This window comes from Candidozyma duobushaemuli, assembly GCF_002926085.2.
Source record: "Candidozyma duobushaemuli strain B09383 chromosome Unknown C_B09383, whole genome shotgun sequence".
NCBI classification, from domain to species: Eukaryota; Fungi; Ascomycota; class Pichiomycetes; order Serinales; family Metschnikowiaceae; genus Candidozyma; species Candidozyma duobushaemuli.
In genome coordinates this window covers 1603066-1623728 of record NW_020289897.1, presented here as the reverse complement: position 1 = coordinate 1623728, position 20663 = coordinate 1603066, and the positions used below count along the sequence as shown (strand labels likewise).

Genomic DNA, 20663 nt, shown 5'->3' with positions numbered 1-20663 from the left:
CTACACCCTGCTACGCACCAGAAAACACAATCCCGTAAATCCACCTTCCCTGGCCAGCAAGCCACGCAAAAGCCCCTGAAGCCACCCGAGCCGCTGGCACCAGTGTGGACTCCGGCGAGAAAACCGCTATCGGCTCGGAAAGAGCCACACACACTTTCGAGGCAGCTCCACCCTACCATTTTCTTGGCCATGTGTGGGCGGCTATTTGGATGTCAAGAGGTATTGGTACCTGACGCTGGTCCGCTTTTGTGGAGCCGGGCAATTGAGTGTGGAATCAACTGTTGAAATTTCACAGCCATGGCTACCACTCAGCGGGACTGATTTTCCTGATCTCCTCGTCAGAGCCACTCTCCAGAAGCCGCTCCACCATTGTAGCCAACGCCGCGTACGTAGGCGAATCTGTGCCCATGCGGCTCCCACACGGCTCCAGACAATGGTTGCTTTCTGCAATCACGGCGTCAATCCAATGGGGTGGTTTCCGGCAAGAACTGCCTGCAAACGCTCCTCCGTGTAGGTTTTGGGAAAGAAGTGCCTGTCGTGGAGGTTGAGGTCTGCAGCGGTGGGGGAGAACGTGGTGACACTTTGTAAAAGGGCATCGGCTGATCTGGCTTTCGGAAGAAGTGGTGGTGGAGGGGGAGGAGGATATTGTGGAGGAGGTGGAATTAGTGGAGGCGGAGGAGATGGTCGTCTTCGGCGCCTGGGTCGTCTTTTGTGGGAATTGGTGGGTTCGTCCCGGACCCCATTGGTGTAGCGCTCTACTACGGGCTCATGGTTGAACAAGAAATGGTCGTCGCTGGGTACACCGAGATTGAGCCATTCTTTTCCGTTGGAGCCTGTTTCCTTGAATCCTCTGTTTCCGTTGACGTCGAAGCCGAATTCGCCTTCCCATCCGGACCCTGTAGATCCAGGTATAGGCAACGTTGGGGCAATTGCTCCATTGAAGCTGCCGTTGCCAAAACTGTCGTTCAAGCTGCCGTGAACTTGGTAAGGGTTGGGATATCCTTGAACCCGGGGGTCCCCCTCCCACACATCGCCAGGCTTGTAGCGTTTCGAACCAGGAAACGGATTGGGAAGGTACGGATTACATGCTTCGCTGAGGTGGTGGTACGGTCCGTATTCACTGAGTTCCCACGCTGAGAAGGTGTGGCCTGGTGAAGGGCATCCGTCGTAAGCTGGGTTTCCATGACTGTAGGGAACCGGTGGATACGAGTACATCCCGCTGGGGGCCAGACACGGGCGATACATGCAATTTGATTGGAGAGGTGTTTTGAGAGATTTCAATAGAATGGGGTGGTGGTTGGTGTGGTTTGTGAGTGGTTTGTGAAGTGAGGTTTGAGAATGGCTGCAAAACCGAGGGTGGTGAGGTAACTATCGAGGAGGGCAGGCTAAAAAGAGAACTAAGCGTTTTATTTCAATTACTCTCGAATTATAGTAAAAACTAATCGAGTTCAAAATTTATGGTCGATTTTGGAGTCGGTCCCCGGGTGTAGCAAACCACGTAGATTCTGAAGATAACGCAAAACCCGGGAAGTAAAACTCCACAAAACCAACCAAGGCGCAAGGTTGCAGTTCCAGAGAAGTCAACAATCATCATTCCGTCAACAAAAGGTCATGACGCCTTTTTGTTGACGTCATGACTGACTTTTCAGGTACCCTTGGAGAACCTACTACTACACCACCTAATGAAACCCAAATCAACAAATCCCGACTCGACTACTCCACCTTCATCCCCACATAACCGCAATACCCCTTTTCACCATAACCACTACATCCCACCATCACATGTGTCTCACTACTGTGGCCCCTCTATAGTGTAGTTCATGCTTATGTAAGTGCGTAGACATTGCCGATTCACGTCAATATCCACAATTCGAGCCGTTGCCGTCAGTAACCTTGCAGCGCCGCCACAGCTTATCTGAACCCTGCGGGTGTCAAAGCCGAGAAAGCCGTTATCGCCACTTTTCATTTTTGCGCTTCGTGCCGCTTAGCTGTACGGCAGCGGTAATCCGGGTTTCTCTGCATCAACGATAACACAAGCCGTGCTGCTCATTGGCTTGCTTGAAGAATCAGCCTCTCTTGTCGTGTATGGGTGAAACGTCTCGCCTCACTGGTTCTTGGTTCCCAGAATCCCCATGTAGATATCGCCATAGAAGGCATGCAAATCTCTCTCGAGCGGGTCAAACTCGATAAACTGTCCTTTCTGTACGTTGGGTTCGTGATCCGTTGAGCCGCCGATCTCGCCATTGGCACAGAGAACCTTACCCTGGCACCCGATACCCCATTGCCAGGGACTGACAGGATTGCCGTCGTTGTTGTTAAGTTCGAAGCTGTCGATGTTTTCGTACGGTGGCACAATTGCAACTTTTAGGTTGAATCGGCTCCTGTAGTATTCCACCATCTCGTCCGGACCGTCGAAAGTGTGCCAAATGAAGGCCCTTCCGAAATCTTCACTGACGTCAGGTTCTCCTACAGGACAAACAGCGTAGCCGCCTGTCATCCAAACAAGCTCGTTGGTGCTCACGGGATCCAAGTGTCCAGTATGCGTGCTGCAGACCTGAGGAGCAATTTCTTCAAGCGGGTCTGCATCACCTAGAGCAGCAGGGAAGTACTTGTTGAAATGGAAATCTTCGTCGCCAGCAACAACGAAGCCGAGCCAGAGCTCCTGAGCCACGCTTCCACGGTAGTCTGCTGGCCAAAAAGCACCGAGCTGGAGAAGTGACCCCATGGCGTTGAAATGGCGTTTTTTATCAACAACAGCGACGGCTGCATCTTGCATTTCCTGAAGACCCTCGAAAAACGGAAGCGAGAGCGACTGGTCGGTCAAAATGGGGATATTGAACATAACCGTGTCGATCAAAGACGGCGTCATTCTCTTGAAGAAGTCTGTGTTCTTCTCCATCCGCTTGTGCATGGGCTTGGCTCTGTAGAAATAGGCGCCTTTCTGCTTGTACTCCTTGAGATTGAAGAAGTAATCCGGGTTCTTGAGCGGCACGATCGTGGGGTCCATAAGAACCACCTCCTCAAAAGAACTGGCAAACGTCGCCAAGATGGAAATCGGGTAGTCCGACCAGTCCTCTCTGACCTGCGGATCAAGAAGCGTCAGTGCATCCACAAACCAGACGTCCTGAGAACGAAGACCTCTGTCCTCGGATTCCAAGATATTGCCAAGGTGTTCTGCCACCTTCACGTAGCTGGGCGGAAGATCCACATACGGTTCACGGGCGGCATCACTAAGGGCCTGTTTCTGGTGCTCCTCAATTTGCCCATATGAAACGATTTGAATAGGGAGTTTGTTTCCGTGAGCCCGGAGAAGTCGTATAAGAGCGACCATTTCGTCCATGCGGTAGGTATCGAACGGAATGGCAATGCCCTTCCCGTGGAGCCTATTCTTGTATTGGCTCAACCAGCACGGTTTGTTGCCTGTGAGCTTGGATCGGAGAGGTTCTTTGCTTCTTTTAGTGTGCTCTCCGCTGTGCTCTCCGCTGGTTTCCGGAGGTGTCTTCATCACCTGCCCGGAATACCGCTCGTAAACGGGAAACTGGTACGAGAGCCACGGGTACATTCTCTGCTCCAAGTCGGCACAGCTGGGGAACTTCTCTGGAGAAAGCTCTCTCTCTGCATCAGACTCCACAAAACGGCCGCCGGAAAAACCGCCAACCAGCCGGGCCTGTCTCGACGCAAATCTGTTCAACTTCTGCTTCTGCTTCGGGTCGTCCCGCGTGACGTAGCACTTGTTGAAAATACGCCCAAAGGCGATCTCCTCAAGCATCACTTTTTCATCCTTCTTCGCCCTATCCTTGAGCCCATCGTAGATCTTGGCGATGGCGTCGTGGATGTTCTTGGGATCGACGTCCTCGGGCTTCTTGCCCTGCGCCTGGGCGATTTTCTCCCGGAAACTCTCCTCGTACTTCTTCTTGTAGTCGTCCCACGACATCTCGTACTCCATATCGAGCCGGAACCGGTCGGGAGCGTCCATGACCCACTTGGACTCGGACGACACGTACAAGTTCTTGAAAAACGCGTCACAGCGGTCCCCGTACGACAACTGCAAAAGCTCCTCGAGCGGATGCACCGAAAGCATATCATCGTAGTTCAGCGAGTGGATCTCTATGCGGCGAGGATCCGACACGATCTTGGCCTCGTTGAGCCAGTATTTCACGGTGATGCTGTCCACGAGCTTTTTCGGAATCGCGTGTCCCTCGTAGTTGTTGAGCGGGTTCAACTGGTTGAACTTGTTGGTCAAGTAGTTCAAGGCCTGGTGCCTGTGGTGAAAGACAAAGAAGTTGATGGTGTTGATCCACACAATGACGCCTATAAGTAGTAGAAAGCGCCGTGTGGGCAGACGGAACTTGCCCGCTAGCAGCAGGACCACCAGGGTCGCTTTGGAAGAGAAACCCATCTTACTGGAAAGACAGGCAAGTGTGTGGTTGATGTAGTGGGTCTGCCGGGCCTATATAGAAGCGATCTTTGACGTCTGTGGATGCAGGGGAGAAGCTGCGCCTCATCAGGAGGGTCCGAGTGGAAGGGGTAGTTTTGGGGGTATTTTGTGTGGAAAAAGCCAGAAACACCAAAATAGCTTGCCGGAGGCCACAATTACATATTAGCTTTCGCTCGACAGCTTTATTTGTAAGGGGTTTTCCGCCAGGGCTAGCTGCGCCAGGTGCACCAAACAATGCCTGCGGTCGGATGAGGTGCAGCAGCATAGCCCTGGACAATAGTGTGCGAGATATAGACGAGATAGACACTCAGGTTAGTGACTTTTGAGATTTGGCCCAGGGTCCGATCAGATTTTTGTTCTGATTCGGTAGAAAACTGGATCAGATTATTCGTAGTGAATTTTGGATTCGTTGCCGCAGGGGAAGCTACTGCTTCATCAAAAAAAAAAAAAAAAAAAAAAAAAAAAAAGAAAAAACCATCGGCTGAGCTTTTCTCTCCTGAGGCAGGGGCATTTGCATTTGGTGAACATGGCGCTGTTTCGCTTTTACCGGAATGTCTCAGATGGCGTAGGAAGGGTAGAAGGCAGGGGCACAAAGCTGGATAGCACGGTGCACAGACCGTTGTTGAGGCATGCACTGCGCTAGTTGGTGTCTAGTGGTCCGGAAACGAGATGTTGGTGGGGGTTGATTAAAGAAGGGGTTTTTGAGTTTGGAGGCGAATTTGGTTGTTGATTTGGGTGACTGAAGAAAGCCTGAGCATGGACATGTCTTCAAACACTGATTGTTGAACGATGGAGGGCTAGGACCAGATCTCTTCAGAATATCTAGATCCTGGGCTCTTTGGAATTCAGTAGCTGTGCTGTCTTTGGCATTGCGTTCCTGATTGGCCCGTTCGTTGTAACCCTGAATACCCCTCAACCTAGCCCGCCAAACATCGATTCTGAAACACAACCATCCATCTCCAAGCAGCCCCGCTTTTCCTCGATCTCTTCCCTTCTTTTTTTTATTTTTTTTTATTACTATCCCCCCTCGACCCCTTCACCGCCTGGGCAACGACGCCATTATGATCAACGTGGTTTCTGGATCGGCCCGGGCGGATCCTCCTCAATATACAACAATCCACAGCAGAAACCCATATAACTTTTTGATCTGCCGTTTTCACAGCGAACCCAAAGCATCGTAGCCAGCACAAAAACAAAAACCGGACGAACAAGCGAGCCATCCAGACAAAGGAGCGTTTGCCCAACAATCACAATGGATTCGTCACAGGCGTCCGTTTCGATGGCTTCCCGTTTAGTCGATCGGATACACCGTCCGTCCAGCGACATCTAGGCGTCGGATGAATTTCAGCTGCATTTGGAGGAGCAATGATATGAAACAAATGGGGCGCCAAATATGGCGCTGGCTATAACCGTAGAAGCTATGTAAACAAAAAAAATACAGAGATGACAAAGAAAAAAAAAAAGTAATGCAATTATCGGAAACAAAAAATTCGATAATCTCTCGCCCAATTGTCCATATCTCACCGTTGCTTCAGATATCATCTCGCCTAGATCCAACCAACATGGCGGCCACCCCACTTGCCTAACTCGGAACAACCCAAATCAGGAAGATCTTCCGCCCCAGCAATAAGAACAGCCCAACGTCTTTTCCAACCGTCCATGTGAATATCTCTCTCCCACAATGGCAACCTCGCGTCGCTACTACATTCTGTTCCTCAATATCACCATCCATACAGAAGCGGCGATACAGAAGCGGCAAATACAGAATCGCCTCCACACATGTTATGAAATTTCCAACAATAGCGCCGTGTGATTAAAGGCTCGGCCGTCACGGTCCTCGATCTGGTCCTCCTCTACATAACCATACAAACCAGCAATCCACTGCCAATTGCAACTATATAAATGAAGGCCCCTAGTGTGAGCAATTCACAGGCCCGTGCAGAAACAATAGGCTGCGCGGACTTTAACGGTACTAAGGCCTCTAAGCGACAGGTGAATGGGATGTGGGTCTAGAAACCACACATTCCATAATTTGTCATTTTTTGACAAATTCTGTCACATTCCATTGCCTCCCTGCCCAACCGCAAAATCTCATTCACATGAGTGGAGCCAATTCCGTTTAGTCTTCTCCTTCTACTACATTGTTTTTTTTTTACAGAACCGGGATATCGGGTCCTAAGTCCGTGGCATGTGAACCTCTCTGACCAACGTTTCTCTCACTACGCGAGATTAGCTGCCCAATATGCGCGACTGCACACAAGCGTTCGGACTCTAACGAAAACGTCGCTTTGGTGCCGCTCCGAGACTGCAGTACTGCACACAGAGGCAACTCCGTCAGCGATCCCCTCACTCACACCTGCACCTCCCTGCACTCATGCACCACGCTGTATCAGCGCCCCATTATCAAATGTCGCCTCCCACCCCTCGACCTACCCCAAGCCTGTAATTCACATGCCAGCTCTAAAAACTTAATAAATGCCCTGCTTTATCCCCCCTCTGTCTAATCTCTTTTCTTAATCACCATGGGTTTCGTTCACGATATTACAGACTCGATCCAGAGACACAATGCCCAGGTTGCCGAGTACGGCGTGCTAGGCTACGCTGGCGTCGTTTTCCTGGTGATTTTCGCCTACTGGCTCTACAGAACAGTTAAGCTTTTCTACTTGAGAAAGAAGTTTGGCGCCGAAGAGGCCCCCTGGATCCCACAATCGGGTTGGTTCAATTCCAGACCCGCTCTTGAGATGTTTGCCCGTAAAAGAGAGGGAAACTTGGTGGGTTGGTTGTGGACCATTTGGAACGGAGAACACGAGAACTACAGAGTGAGAATTGGCGGTGACACCCTTTTCGTAACCACCGATCCAGACAACTTGAGAGCCGTTTTGGCCACCCAGTTCAACGACTTTGCCTTGGCCTTGAGACACTCCCACTTCAAGCCCGTTTTGGGTGATGGTGTCTTCACTTTGGACTACCTGGGATGGAAACACTCGAGAGCGCTTTTGAGACCAAACTTCTCCAGAGAGAAGGTGTCGCACACTCAGGCCTTGGAGAAGCACGTCCAGCACTTGTTCAGACACATCAAGAAGCATGCTGGCGAGAAATTCGACTTGCAAGAGTACTTTTACCGTTTCACCGTTGACACCTCCACCGAGTTTTTGTTTGGTGAGTCTGTCTACGGTCTTTTGGACGACTCTATTGGCGAGTACCGTGACGAGGAATTTGAGGGCCAGTTCCAGTTCTACGAGGCTTTCAACCGTGCCCAAGAGATTATGTCCACCAGAGCCTGGATGCAGAAGTGGTACATGTTCCACAATCCAATGGACTTCAAGAGGAATACCAGGATTGTCCACAACTTTGCCGACTACTACGTCAAGCGTGCTCTTAGCATGAGCGAGGCCGAGCTCGAGAAGGTTTCAGACGGATACATTTTCTTGTACGAGCTTGTCAAGGAGACTAGAGACCCCGCTGTGTTGCGTGACCAATTGTTGAACATCATGATTGCCGGCAGAGACACCACCGCCGCTTTGATGACCTTCACCTTCTTCGAGTTGGCCAGAAACCCTGACATCTACAACAAGTTGAAGACGGAGATTCGTGAGAAGTTTGGTCTGGGCCAGGATGTCAATGTCGAGGATATCACGTTTGAGACGCTCAAAAAGTGTACCTACTTGAAGTACGTGATCAACGAGGTGCTCAGATTGTACCCAGCCGTGCCCGTCAACTACAGATTTGCCAACAAGCACACCACGTTGCCAAGAGGCGGTGGCCCCAACGGCGACAAGCCCGTGTTCATTGAAAAGGGCACTTGTATCGGCTACTTGGTTTGCTGCACACACAGAAACGAAAAGTACTATGGCAAGGACTCGCACGTCTTTAGACCCGAGAGATGGGCCGACCGTAACTTGAAGCCCGGCTGGGCGTACCTCCCTTTCAACGGTGGGCCTAGAATCTGCTTGGGCCAGCAGTTTGCCATTACTGAAGCTTCATATGTGATCTCCAGATTCTTGATGGAGTTTGACAAGCTTGAGTCCCACTACCCCGAGCCTGAGCGTTACCCACCACGCCAGGTGTCTCAATTGACAACCACCCTCGCCACCGGTAACTGGTTGTCCATGGAATAGATTTATGGCCTTAATATATGCATTACGAAATGAAATAAATTATTGTTATAAATTATTGTTGTATTTTTATGTATCTCATGTGTTTTTTTTTTTTGTTTGGTGGGGTGGCTGGCTCGCCCAGCGAGAAACTCCTCACCTCCTCACCGCACTACATTTCGTGTCACTCATAATATATGAAATTATAACTTGGCCTTTTCTTGCTTGGTACGAGGGTCAACCTCACGCAAGAATGGCTCGATGGAGGCAGCCTTCATCAAATTGCCCTTAATCTTCAAACGGCCGCCCATGTACATTCTCTGAGGGTTGGCCTCGTTATTGATCAATTTCACGAAATCCTTGTCCTTCAAGGTCAAGTGGATGTCGCTCTTGGGTGGCTTGCCATCAAGCTTCTTGACAATACCTTCCTTTTTAAAGTCCATCAACCACAGCTTGGTCTCGCCCTTGGGGTTCTTCAAGGTGATCACACACACGGAGTTCACCTTGGCAATAGACTTCTTTTTCAAATCGGGGTCGTCATCCACAATCAGTTTCATAAAGTCAAACAATTCGGAGCCGTAAAAGCCCTCCTCAGCAAGCGATTCTTCAGTCATCGTGGGGTGGCGTTTGAAAATCAGGAGAAACTATCGGCTTCTTATATTGTAATCACCGAGCGCGGGGAGCCCCCGCGAAAGTCCGTGCTGGCCTCCATGTGATACCATGGGGCACTATATCAAGCCGAGGAGCGTTAACAATAGACTCTAACAGACTGCTTATGTATGGCGGCCCAAGCATTACTGAAAACGGGTTCCACCGCGCAGTGGGGTATCTCGGTGCTCGTGGCGGACCGGTCTCAGCCAACATGTTCACCGAGGAGGGGCCGTATTCTCCGAGATACAATACTTTATACGTTAGGAATATTGATCAAAGTAAGGGATCATCCTTCTCCACCGCCATGTGAAGTGCCAGAATGGAATGAGGAGAGCCTCGGCCGGTGTTGATAATGATGGCTGCAACCTGGGGGGGGGGGGTAGGTGCGACCAAGCAGCATGAGATCGTGTCAAGTCAGGATTGACTTCAAGTTTCGATTGTGGTGATTTGTGGGAGTTTTCGATTTGATGATTGGAAACTCTGCCAAACTTTTGTTGTTGCTTTCTGGAACTCGTAGTGTGACCACTGTGGGGGAGGTGGCATTTTGTGTAACTTCACCTACGCACTCTGAGATCGGACCATCTAGAGACCGACCATGGTTGGTGATAGCACGGGAAGTTGCCTCATTGAGCGGTATCGCCATGCTGCTTGACTGGTGACTCAAACGGCTGCTTGTGATAATGTTGGCTCTGTTTTCGACCATACGGCATCCTCGAGCCCATTGTTGCGAGCAGTCAGTGTAGGAACAAACCCTATTTTTGGGTAGCAGCAAAGGCACCAGTGAAAGTGTCAGCATTGCCAAGAGTGTGGTAGTTGGGAGTCGACCGAGGACCGTAAGTCGGACGGAATAACGACTGACCAAGGCGTGAATAGGGCTGATTCAGGAACAGTGGGTCGAGCAGGAGGAGATTGCAACGTGCCCGTAAACTGTACTTTGTTGAATCCAAGAATTCTGTAGACTACGTCTCCTTTATGGCCGGTCAAGTGGTTGGTATCCCGCTCCATTACCATCTAGTCGAACGTGATACCTAGAAATCCAAAATCACCTATTGTTTCGATGGTGTGTGATTTCGCATATGATTGTTGTGGTCAAGGTGATGAGGAACTAAGCTCTCCATTGTTATAGCTAACCCCTTCACAATCGCCAGTTTTTAAATACTCCCAATTGACTTATCCCACCTACGACTGCGGCCGGGACAAATCCTTCATGGGGATGTCCTCATGCCTGACCTGCCCCGTTTCCTGCTGGTCCAACATGTTGTCGAAAAAGGTGGTCCTGAGCTCCTTCCATCGCGTGGAGTACGTCGAAAGCGTCACCAAAATCACAGCAGACAAGATCTGGAGGCACCACCAGAGCAAGCTGGTAGGAAATTTACCCGTGTAGAGTAAAACGACGCCCAAATTGACCACATGCACCGTCACGGCAAAGTCCCAAGCCAACTTGGAACGACCTACCAAGATGGTGACGAACAACACACAGAGTAACGTGTCCACGAGCCACATGACAAACAAAATAAGCCCCATGGCATTGTCAGGCTCAATGAGCTCCCACGAGAAAATCCAGTCCACACTGAAATCGTAGCCGTTTAGCAGTGCCACTAGATAGAAGATGATGAGGGCTGTGAGGTAGTAGAAACATTGAAGAACGAGGATTTGGATGAGGATTTTGCCTGGACTCTGTGTACTGAGCAGCGTCACGTTCTCATTGTTTGAAAGCGGCGTGTAGCCGGAAAACCACGACATGGTGTAGATGTAGAAATGGTTGGATCATCCGCCTCGGTGTTGATGTCTGATCTGGTCACGTGGAGGCAGTGAAGGTAGGTCCAAGCACCGCTGTGTTTCAAATAGAATAAGCTGTGGGATATAATAGATAGGAGAGAGAAGACTGGATGTCTTTGGTTTATTTGTTTATTTATTTTTTGGAGGTTTGTGGTTTTGTTGAAAGGTGGACCCTGGCTGCGAAAAGTGTGAACGTATGTAAGACACTGAGAAGTGGTGAATACGAGGATCGAGAAAGGAAGACCATAATTTGGATATTGAGAAAAAAAAACTAAAACTTCATGAATTGTCGCTAAAGGTGGAATACATAAAAGTTGCAACACGAAATCCACAGCCAATTGGCTGTTTGGTGGCATTCCTGGACCATCTCAATGACGAGCTGATCCTCCAGCAACAGACAAATGATTAACCCAAGTGAATCTAAATTCCAAACCTGAAATTCATGAAAAGCCCAACTGCCTTCTTACTACACCAACTTCCGATCTATTTTATTAATGCGAGGGCCACGGGGCCAAAGTAAAGTACAATGCATTCTGTCCAAGACAGCCAAAATATCCAACATCCAATCAGTGCTTCTTCTTGTTCTTTTTGCCGCTGCCGCTGTTTCTGGGCTTACCCTGGCCGGCCATTCTGACGGTCTTTGTCTTTTTCCAGCTCCGACCGCCGTCTTCTTTTCCTTCTTTCTGCTTTCTCTTCTTAGCATTAAGATTGTGCTTGTTCTTTGTGAGCTGCTGCATGGCCTCGGATTGGTGCTTTCTCTTCTCGGCCTCGGTCTCAAACCACGTTCTCTTGGGCCTCAGCTGGATTTCCTTCCCGTATTTCATGAGATTGTCTGCTTTGGCCAACTCCATCTCGGCAGTCAAAAGCTCCTTCTGCAGCTTTTCCTCCGCCAAAACCTCGTCCACAACGTCTTTCTTCTCTTCGACGACTTTTTGGATTTTTTCAACCTCGTCCCACTCCACGTTTCTCGAAACAGCCTTGCCGTTCTTCTTTCCATCATTCTCCAAAGACTTAATAGCGGCCTTGACGATATTTCTGTCAGCAGTAGCTTCACCCACAAATGTAATAGAGCGACCTTCTCTTCCTGCTCTGGCGGTTCTTCCGACTCTGTGCAAATAGATTTCGTGAGTCTTGGGCATATCGTAGTTGACCACCATCTCGATCTTGGGAATATCCAAACCACGAGCAGCCAAATCCGTACAGATAAGCACAGGCACCGTCAAGTTCTTGAAATCGCTCACGTTGTTAAGACGCTGTTCCTGAGAAAGCGAACCATGCAATTCGGAAACCTTCATACCGAGCAAACCAAGAATGATTCTGAGCTTGTGGGCTGTCTCTTTACGAGAAACGAACACAACGGTACGGTTCTGCTGGGCAGGGTCCAAAAGCTTGAGCAAATGGAACAAAAGCGCTGGTTTCATCTCCTCCTTCTTTCTGATACGAACAAACTCTTGCACCAACTTGGTAGCAGCAGCTTTAGGAGGATCAATCATGATTCTCACGGGCTTGTTCAACGACAACTGGATCAAGTCCTGGATTTTCGTGTTCATTGTGGCGGAAAACAACATGGTTTGTCTCTGGTGCTTGGGGATCAAAGTCAAGATTTCCGTCAATTCAGCCTGGAAACCCTCCTCCAACATTCTATCGGCTTCATCCATGATCAAGATCTCCAAGGCGTCCAAGGAGAACGAGGCAGAGTTACGGATATGGTCAATAAGACGACCCGGCGTGGCAACCACAATATCTGGTCTCGTTTTCAACTGCTGCTCCTGCTGACGCAAATTCAAACCACCAACTGCCAAACCAAGCGACAAGTTGTTGATGAAACGGCCGATCTTCTTACCCACATCGCAAACCTGAATGGCCAATTCTCTGGTAGGCGTCAAAACGATGACCCTGGTGGAGGCCACTTTGGTAGGTTTGAAAAGAAGACGCTCGATCACCGGGATCATATAAGCGGCGGTTTTACCAGAACCAGTCACGGCACCAGCCACAATGTCCTTACCCATGAGGGCAATAGGAATGGAGGCCGATTGAATGGGAGATGGCTTTGTGTAGCCCAAGTTGGCAAGACCTTTGAGGACGGGACGAGAAAGATCAAGGGTTTGGAAAGTAGTGTGGGTTTGGGACTCTTCTGCTTTTTCGTAGAACTTGGCGATTGCCTCGGCGGAGTCCTTATCTTCGTCTTCGTCGGAATCTTCATTATCAGAAACAGGCTCCTCCTCTTCCTCTTCGACTTGCTCCTCCTCTTCTTCCTCTTCATCCCCACTCTGTGCATTCATACCAAAACCGTCCAATGCCAACTCGTCGTCGTCCTCCTCAACCTCCTCATCATCATCTTCTTCCTCTTCATCTTCCTCTTCTTCTTCCTCCTCTTCAGCCTCTTCACCCCCTACAAGTCCTGTAAGACCACCCTTGGATCTCAAAATATCGTCCAAGTTCACATCCTTCCTCTTGTTTTCGGTCTTCTCCTCCGCCACACGGAAATCCCATCCGTCAGCGGTGTTTGTCGTTTCAAAACCGTCAAGAGAAAATTGGAAATTGGGGTTGATGTCGTCGTGTTCCTTGTTTTCGTCATCCTTAGGCTTCTCTTCCTCCTCCTCATCGGAGGGCTCTTCGACAGGTGCCTCGTTTTCCGAGTCACTATCTATCGTCATAATGAGGTCATCCTTTGGCTGCTTGGCCCGGACCGCGCCATTGCCGTTGGCCTTTTGGGATTTTGTTTTTTTGGCCATTTCGTGTAGATCAAGTAGCTGATATGGAGTCGAAAATAGAGAGGCATCTCATCTCGAAAATGTCACGTGACCCGGCACGTGCACCCCATATCAACCCAATAACCACTCTTCAACCGCCAGACCAAATCTGAAAATCAAAATCCTTTAGCTCTACACCCCGCTCCATCCTATATATATGTCTATTTGTATTGGTCCAGATCACGTAAGCTCATTGATTGTCTAGGCATAGTGGAAGCCCTCGGTGGCTCTATTCAACTCTGCAAGGTCGTAGAGGTCGTCGTCGCTTTCATTATCAAACTCCACGTTGGCAAAGGATTGACCTTCAAGCACTAAAAGCTGAGTGTTTTTTCTAATATCCTTGAGCGAGGCCAATTGGCTCGAAGTCTCGGCGGAAAGCTCATTAAAGCCCAAGGAGCCCTTCAACATCTTGAGTCCATCAAGCCACACAGCCTTTTTCATTTCGGAATCCGTAAAGAAGGTAAGCAAAGGTCTGTCGGCTTTGTTGAGAAGTGTAAGTCTTTCGTAGCAAATGGAGCCCTTGACGGAAATCAACCTGCCGTGTTTAGCCTTTTCTTCTTCACCCAACGACTGGCCAATTCTGACCGACGAGTAGTGTGCAATGTCTTTGAGCTCCACGTACAGAGCCTCCATTTCTTCCAAAGAAGGTTTCAACGTGGGCTTCTCGGCAAACCGCTTGTACAAAATGGCCTTTCTGTTCGGACTGAGCATGAGGAAGTAGTAGCTGTTGTCGGCCACAGCAGACTTGTTTTTAAGCTTTTCGGCGTGGGACTCGGTAAGAACCCACGATCCTTTCAAAAGCTGCATGACTCTTTGTTCACACACAAACTCCATGACTTCACTCTGCAACGTGCGGTCAAACTCCAGAAAATACGGAGCCCACTTGGCATTGTGGAGTTTCTTCATCTCGAGAATCTGGTAGTGTCTAATCTGCTCGGACGTTCTTCGAGAAAACACTTCCAAAGCGTCCTCAATCGAGACATCCTGGCCGAGACTCTCTTCTAAGTACTTGACGTTTGCCAGGAGAAGCTTAACGATTCCCGTCATGTCCTCGTTGTTCTCAAGCTGGGCTTTGGTGTCCTGCCACAAAAGCAAGCAGTTGAACATGGAGTAGTAGATCATGAGCTCCCAGGAGAGAATGTGGACATTAAGGCGGGCGTAGCGTTTCTTGTCGTGGAAAACGGCCACCCAGAGCTTGGTGCACTCGCTGATAAAGAGGTTCAATGGGAAAGTTCTGTTGTGGTCGCTCATGATTAATTCCTCGTGGAAGCGCTTTTTGAACGTCATGTTGGGGTCCTTCAAGAAGATCTTGAGGTCCATGGCCAACAAGATGGAGAAGTGGTCGGCAATGTACTGTTCAGGGTCAGCGGTGAAACCAGCTTTAACGTATTCAGCCGTCAGAGCAGGGGTACCGAACTCGTTGAGCGAAACGTCCAAGAACTCGAACAAATTGCGCATCATGACCTTGTGGGAGTCGATGGAAAGATCAAACGTCGTGTTCAAGAGGTACTCGTTCAAGTAGAAGTAGTAGTACTCCAACTGGGCAATGGCCTCCTGGAGAATCTGGTCCTGAGGGTCCGCCAGGTTGGAAACGGTGGCAAAGAACTTGACATGCTTCAAACGGCCCGCCAAAGTGATGATCTTGTCATACTTAAACTTCAAAGCCCGCTTGATCAAGCCCGTGACCAAGTGGACCGAGTAAAGCAACGTTTTCACATCTGCCGTGTACAATTTGGCGGTGAACATGTCGATGGCGTCCAAGTGCAGCACAAGCGCCTTGTAGAGCGGGAGGTGGACGTCAATGGAGCTTTCGTTCGCCTGGGGTGGGTAGATGGAGCCTGTTATGGAAGTCAGACAGATGGAGAGAATGGCTCGGTACAAGTCGGGCGAGTTTGTCTTTCGAGCCGTTTCCAAAAGCACTCCGAAAAGCTCCTCGTCGAAGATCAGCAGCAAGTCTAGCGGTCCAGCTCCTGGAGTACACTGCAAGAGTTTGGCTAGCACCAGAATGGAGTTGACCTTGTCCTGGTCCTCGGAGGCCAAAATGTTTGGTTTCAAGGCCGCCGCATACTGCAACGTGGTGGAGGCGTCGAGCCTGTTTCTGGAGGCCAGCGGCTTCGTCATGAGCTCATTTAGAATACGGTTGATCTTCCACAGCTCAGACATGGTGGTGGTTGAAGATGGAAAATCGCGGCAGTAGTAGGTCGGAATGTGACAATGGGAGGAGTAGGGCGGCAGGGCAGGGGTGAAATTGGGAAAAGCTGAGGGAAAATGGCGCCGAAAGTGGGTTTGAAATTCACGGCAACGGTCTTTTTTTGAGGGTTAGAGGGTGTTTTGGTGGGTTTTGAAGGGCCTTCAGGGCTCGAGGCCTGCAGAAATAAGGTACCAGATCAGGAGTCCAAGTAGGGTAAATGGAGACGAAAAAGCGTGGATGGAGACGAAGTAGCGTAGCTGGGGACGATTTCAAAATGAAGTTTGGAAGTCAGCAGAATTTTATTTTTCAAGATTTCGGCAATTTCGCCTTGGGGGATGAGCAGGAATGTGGTGTGGTCCGGCGTGAGGCAGTCTGAAGCTTATCGCGGCTGGAGCAAGTACCAGGTGAACCAGGGGGAACTTGAAGAAAAGAAAAGGATTGCTTCTTAAAAAACTTGGATTTGAATTATTGTTTCCTTTTCTTTTCTTCTCGTGAAGCTCAGATCTCTGGATGCCCTGCTGGAGGGCGCCTCATGTGGCTGCGCCAAAATGGCTGCGAAAAAGCGGATTGGTCCAGAGATCTTGGCGCCGCAGGGCACCAACGTCGTCAACTCGTCAAACCCTACGGGTGTTTTTGGGAAACGCACGAAAATAGCCTGATTCCGGAGTTTGTGTGTTTTTGGCCTCGGCAAGCTCGAGCTGGGCCGTTTTTTAGTACGAGCACCTTGCCTTGCAACGATCGGCGTTTGAGGAGGAAATGCGAGGCACAATGGGGAGGTGGTGGATTGAAAAGTGAAAGTCTATTTTAACGTGAATTTGCATAGAACGGGTGGGTAATGCGAGGAAGGGAAAATGCTCATTTGGGATTCTGAAGGTTAGCTTCAGTTTCTGGATCATTGGTGCTCCTGGCCTGGGCTGTATTGTCCAGGGCTTGCAGCTTTTAGTTACTTCTCTTTTTCGCAGCCACCCGCAGGTCCATAATGGCACAAGAAACGAAACGTCGTCCAAGGAAAAAGGACCAGCTTGTGAAAAGGATTTCTGACTCGGCGGGTGGAGCGATTTTGAGGATTTGAAGATTTTGTGAATTTTTGGGATGTTTTGTGGGGATCTTTATAAGGTTTATGTGGTTCTTTTGGACACCAGATGCTGGCTATTGAGGTGCGATAGAGCCAGTTGCACCTGTGATTTAGCTGGCAGCCTCAGTTAATCGGAATAAGAAGATTTCGAATTATGATTCACCGATTTGGGTAAAGTGCCAACGGTGAACTAAAGTTTTGAAATCTCGTTCGTCTACACTCAATTTTGGGGCTTCAAGCTAAAACGACCCTTTTGAAAATCAAGAATTACATTATCATTATCAATACCCCCCTCACTACCATTTCCATCATTCGACCATTGCACTACGAATGAGGCCGTGCCGACACCCGTGCACCTCACACATTATCCGATCGAGATATAACACGTCTGATAGACAACACCATGTTCGAGTCTGTCACAGTATGTCCCTTATTTTCACCCCCTCTTCACCACATTCTAACCCCAGTCTTTCTTGGACAACCCCAATGTCAATTGGAAGGCCATCGTGACCTCCCTCTTGGTCGGCAAATACGCCTTTGAAACCTACATCAACTACAGACAATACCAGGTGTACCAACGTACCAAGGCTCCAGCGTCGATCGAGAAAGAAATCTCGCCTGAAGTGTTTCACAAAGCCCAGGCTTACTCTCGTTCGAAGGCCAAGTTCACTTTTGTCTCTGATGCTGTCGAGTTGTTGAAGGAGTTGGCCGTCGTGAAGTTTGATGTGTTGCCTCGCCTCTGGTCTGTCGCTGGCTGTCTTTCTGCTCGTTTGGGTGGTGTCAAGTTCATTGGTGCTTTGTTTGGTACTAGTATCATGCTGCAGAGCATTGTCTTTTACGCTATCAACACAATTCTTTCCTCCTTGGAGGACTTGCCCTTGTCCTACTACAAAACCTTTGTTCTTGAGGAGAAGTGGGGCTTCAACAAGATGACCCTCAGCACCTTCGTCAAGGATTCCTTGAAGACCCTCACGCTCGGCTTGACCATCAGCACGCCGTTCATCTACTTGTTCTTGAGAATTGTCGACGCCTACGGCCCTGGCTTTGTCAAGTACGCCATGGGCTTGACCTTGGCTGCGCTGTTGATTATCATGACTATTTTCCCCACCTTCATTCTTCCCCTTTTCTACAAAATGACGCCTTTGGAAGAAGGCGAGTTGAGAACCGAGATCGAGGCCTTGGCAAAGAGAAACAACTTCCCGCTCACCCACTTGTACGTGATGGACGGCTCCACCAGATCCGCTCACTCTAACGCCATGTTTGTTGGTTTGCCATGGAGTAAGAAGATTTTGCTTTACGACACCTTGATTGAACAGAGCTCTGTGCCCCAGGTTGTTGCTGTCTTGGCCCACGAGATTGGCCACTGGAAGTTGAACCACTTGCCCCAGATGTTGGCTGTGTCGCAAGGTACCGTTGCCCTCACATTCCTTTTGTTCTCCGCTTTTCTAACCAACAAGTCGCTCTTCCAGTCCTTCAACTTTGCCGCCAATGCCCCACCAATCATTGCATTCGTCCTTTTCTCCTATGTGAGCTCCCCAGTGAACTGCGCCATTCAGTTTTTCAACAACCTCATCTCCAGAAAGAACGAGTACCAGGCTGACGGCTTTGCCAAGGACCAGGGCTACCTGGACTTGTTGGCCACCTCATTGATCACCATGTCCACCGAGAACTTGAGCTCGATGAACACCGACTGGTTGTTCTCGTCCTACAACCATTCCCACCCCATCTTGGCCGACAGATTAAGCGCTCTCGGTTACAAGTCACAGGCTAAAGTGGGTAACCTCAAGTTGGATATCGAGAAGGACGAAAAAGCCGAAAAGGCCGATTGAGCCCGCAAATAGTATTACCCGTACTTCTTTTTCATTTCATTGTACTCGGTACGCATCTGCTCGTACCCCAAGTGGATTTTGCCCACAAAGTGGTCTGCCAATCGTCTATCATTATCGAGTCGGGACAAGTAAGCACCGCAAACTTCACAAACCTGGAGCTTCTGCTGTGCTGATTGGCCCACGTTTTCTGCAATCACTCTCGCCTGTTCTGCCAAGGACTCTCTTTCTCGTAGGAGCTTTTCCAAAGCTATGGTTTGTTTGAGAGCCATGGTGATTTCCTTTGCACGGCCCAAATGGGTGATTTCCAGCGCCATGAGGCCGATTTTCACATCAGCAGCATCTAGCTGACGCGTCACGGTGGCAATTTTCTGTTTTTCTTCAGGGGTGTGTTCTAGTCTTTTCAATGCTGTGGTGATGGTGAAGTCAATCTCTGCAAGCCATTTCTTCAATGTCTTGAAATACTCAAACTCGAACTCGGGGAACTTCTCCCCCAGCTTCTTCACACGGTACTCGTACTCTAGCTTGTGTTTTTCGGAATGCAAATTCGGGCACTTGCCAATGTTCAACTTGGTTCCATCGAAAAGATCGTAAGGGCATGTTCCAACAAGAAATGCCTTGCAAACTTTAGGCGAAGTGATTTCCACCTCCTTGCGGCGCACCTGCGGCAGTATAAGGGCGTCTTTGCCCATGAGCCGCTCTAGGAGCTCACGCTGCTCGTATGCCATGATATTGTGGAAAGTGTTGGTTTGGAGAAGAGGTCTGATATGTTGCACCCGTACCGCGGGATGGAGGGTAGGTCCGGAGAAGAAGACAAGGAGGAGAGTTTGATGTTGTTTGGTTTTTTGATGCTTGTTTGTGATAGGATTGAAGGGTTTACGGATGTTTTTGTTTTTTCGTGGAGTGTGGTGGGATGGCTTGGTGGTACTCTTTCTCGTTTGCAGCCATAGAGTAGGATCACAGCTTCACGATGAACGAGGGTCAGATAAATTTGTCATCGTTTTCATTCTTCTATTCCTAGTTGATACGTTACTGCTTTATTGAGGCAACTGAATTATTGCTTTAAGAGGGCGATAGATTATGGATTGAGGTGCTCGTAAACTAGCTGGATGTTGCAATCTGCAACATAGTGCAGCGAGGTGAAAAAGATCCACGAGTCTAGAAGCAAGGAAGCCTTGGCTCCTCGATTGTACAATCGGCGTCTTAATTGGAAAAAATTGGATAATAGGAGTGACTGTGGTTGAGCTTTAGTGAGTAGTGGAAGGTAATGGTAGGACCACTGACGGGTCAGTCGACCATACACTTCGTAAATCTCCCAAAAGACGCCAATACTGAAATCTGAGACGGTCTTTTCACCCTCATAATATTTGGAGGCGCCTTCACTTGGAGAAGATCTCACTCCTTTGTAGCATATTGTAGGGTGTATTGTTCCAGTGCTATCAATGAAAAAGCCACCCGCCTCCTGGAATGTCCAATTTTCGATGGACGGAACCTGCCAGCGTTGAAACCGAGATTTACCAATTTCAGCTTTCTTCAACAAGAATGGTTTTTGACTAATGCTGTCTCAGATTTACATCCGCTCTCTTGTCAAAACCTCCAACTTGCAATCAACCTCTCTGCGTCAAATAATACGCTGCAAAAGCAACACGAGCAATTAACACGTCTTAAACGCAGATCTCGCCGTTATTCAGCCTCATATTGGTGAAACCACAATTTTTCAAAATGTCAGGCGAGAGCCGACCCTCCATTGAAGACAACAAACAACCCACCACAATGCAATTATACTATATGTTCAACTCAAAACCAGCTTCTCTCAATTCAATTAGCTCTTTCTTTTTTTTTTTTTTTTTTTTTTT

The 20663-nt window shown here is 49.1% G+C and overlaps 9 protein-coding genes across 9 annotated transcripts; 2 read left to right on the top strand and 7 right to left on the bottom strand. All coding sequences in view use genetic code 12, as the record gives it.

The window, feature by feature from the left end:
• Nucleotides 1-450: 450 nt before the first annotated feature.
• CXQ87_003598 (uncharacterized protein) lies at nucleotides 451-1215 on the bottom strand (the record flags this gene model as incomplete). The annotated part of the gene is made up of 1 exon (XM_025482071.1): nucleotides 451-1215. One exon carries the CDS (start codon nucleotides 1213-1215, stop codon nucleotides 451-453), a length of 765 nt encoding a protein of 254 aa, XP_025336689.1.
• An 889-nt stretch (nucleotides 1216-2104) lies between these two features.
• CXQ87_003597 (uncharacterized protein) lies at nucleotides 2105-4399 on the bottom strand (the record flags this gene model as incomplete). Its single annotated transcript, XM_025482070.1, has 1 exon — nucleotides 2105-4399. One exon carries the CDS (start codon nucleotides 4397-4399, stop codon nucleotides 2105-2107), a length of 2295 nt encoding a protein of 764 aa, XP_025336688.1.
• A 2561-nt stretch (nucleotides 4400-6960) lies between these two features.
• On the top strand, nucleotides 6961-8556 carry CXQ87_003596 (cytochrome P450; the record flags this gene model as incomplete). Its single annotated transcript, XM_025482069.1, has 1 exon — nucleotides 6961-8556. One exon carries the CDS (start codon nucleotides 6961-6963, stop codon nucleotides 8554-8556), a length of 1596 nt encoding a protein of 531 aa, XP_025336687.1.
• Nucleotides 8557-8735: 179 nt separating this feature from the next.
• CXQ87_003595 (SCP2 sterol-binding domain-containing protein) lies at nucleotides 8736-9146 on the bottom strand (the record flags this gene model as incomplete). Its single annotated transcript, XM_025482068.1, has 1 exon — nucleotides 8736-9146. One exon carries the CDS (start codon nucleotides 9144-9146, stop codon nucleotides 8736-8738), a length of 411 nt encoding a protein of 136 aa, XP_025336686.1.
• A 1216-nt stretch (nucleotides 9147-10362) lies between these two features.
• SYS1 (Sys1p) lies at nucleotides 10363-10926 on the bottom strand (the record flags this gene model as incomplete). Its single annotated transcript, XM_025482067.1, has 1 exon — nucleotides 10363-10926. The coding sequence occupies one exon, from the start codon at nucleotides 10924-10926 to the stop codon at nucleotides 10363-10365; it is 564 nt and encodes a 187-aa protein (XP_025336685.1).
• A 602-nt stretch (nucleotides 10927-11528) lies between these two features.
• On the bottom strand, nucleotides 11529-13697 carry DRS1 (putative ATP-dependent RNA helicase; the record flags this gene model as incomplete). The annotated part of the gene is made up of 1 exon (XM_025482066.1): nucleotides 11529-13697. The coding sequence occupies one exon, from the start codon at nucleotides 13695-13697 to the stop codon at nucleotides 11529-11531; it is 2169 nt and encodes a 722-aa protein (XP_025336684.1).
• Nucleotides 13698-13916: 219 nt separating this feature from the next.
• On the bottom strand, nucleotides 13917-15878 carry LMO1 (Lmo1p; the record flags this gene model as incomplete). The annotated part of the gene is made up of 1 exon (XM_025482065.1): nucleotides 13917-15878. The coding sequence occupies one exon, from the start codon at nucleotides 15876-15878 to the stop codon at nucleotides 13917-13919; it is 1962 nt and encodes a 653-aa protein (XP_025336683.1).
• A 1506-nt stretch (nucleotides 15879-17384) lies between these two features.
• Nucleotides 17385-18810, top strand: STE24 (zinc metalloprotease; the record flags this gene model as incomplete). The annotated part of the gene is made up of 2 exons (XM_025482064.1): nucleotides 17385-17402; nucleotides 17449-18810. 2 exons carry the CDS (start codon nucleotides 17385-17387, stop codon nucleotides 18808-18810), a joined length of 1380 nt encoding a protein of 459 aa, XP_025336682.1.
• A 31-nt stretch (nucleotides 18811-18841) lies between these two features.
• Nucleotides 18842-19535, bottom strand: EXM2 (Exm2p; the record flags this gene model as incomplete). Its single annotated transcript, XM_025482063.1, has 2 exons — nucleotides 18842-18854; nucleotides 18877-19535. The coding sequence occupies 2 exons, from the start codon at nucleotides 19533-19535 to the stop codon at nucleotides 18842-18844; spliced, it is 672 nt and encodes a 223-aa protein (XP_025336681.1).
• Nucleotides 19536-20663: the final 1128 nt, after the last annotated feature.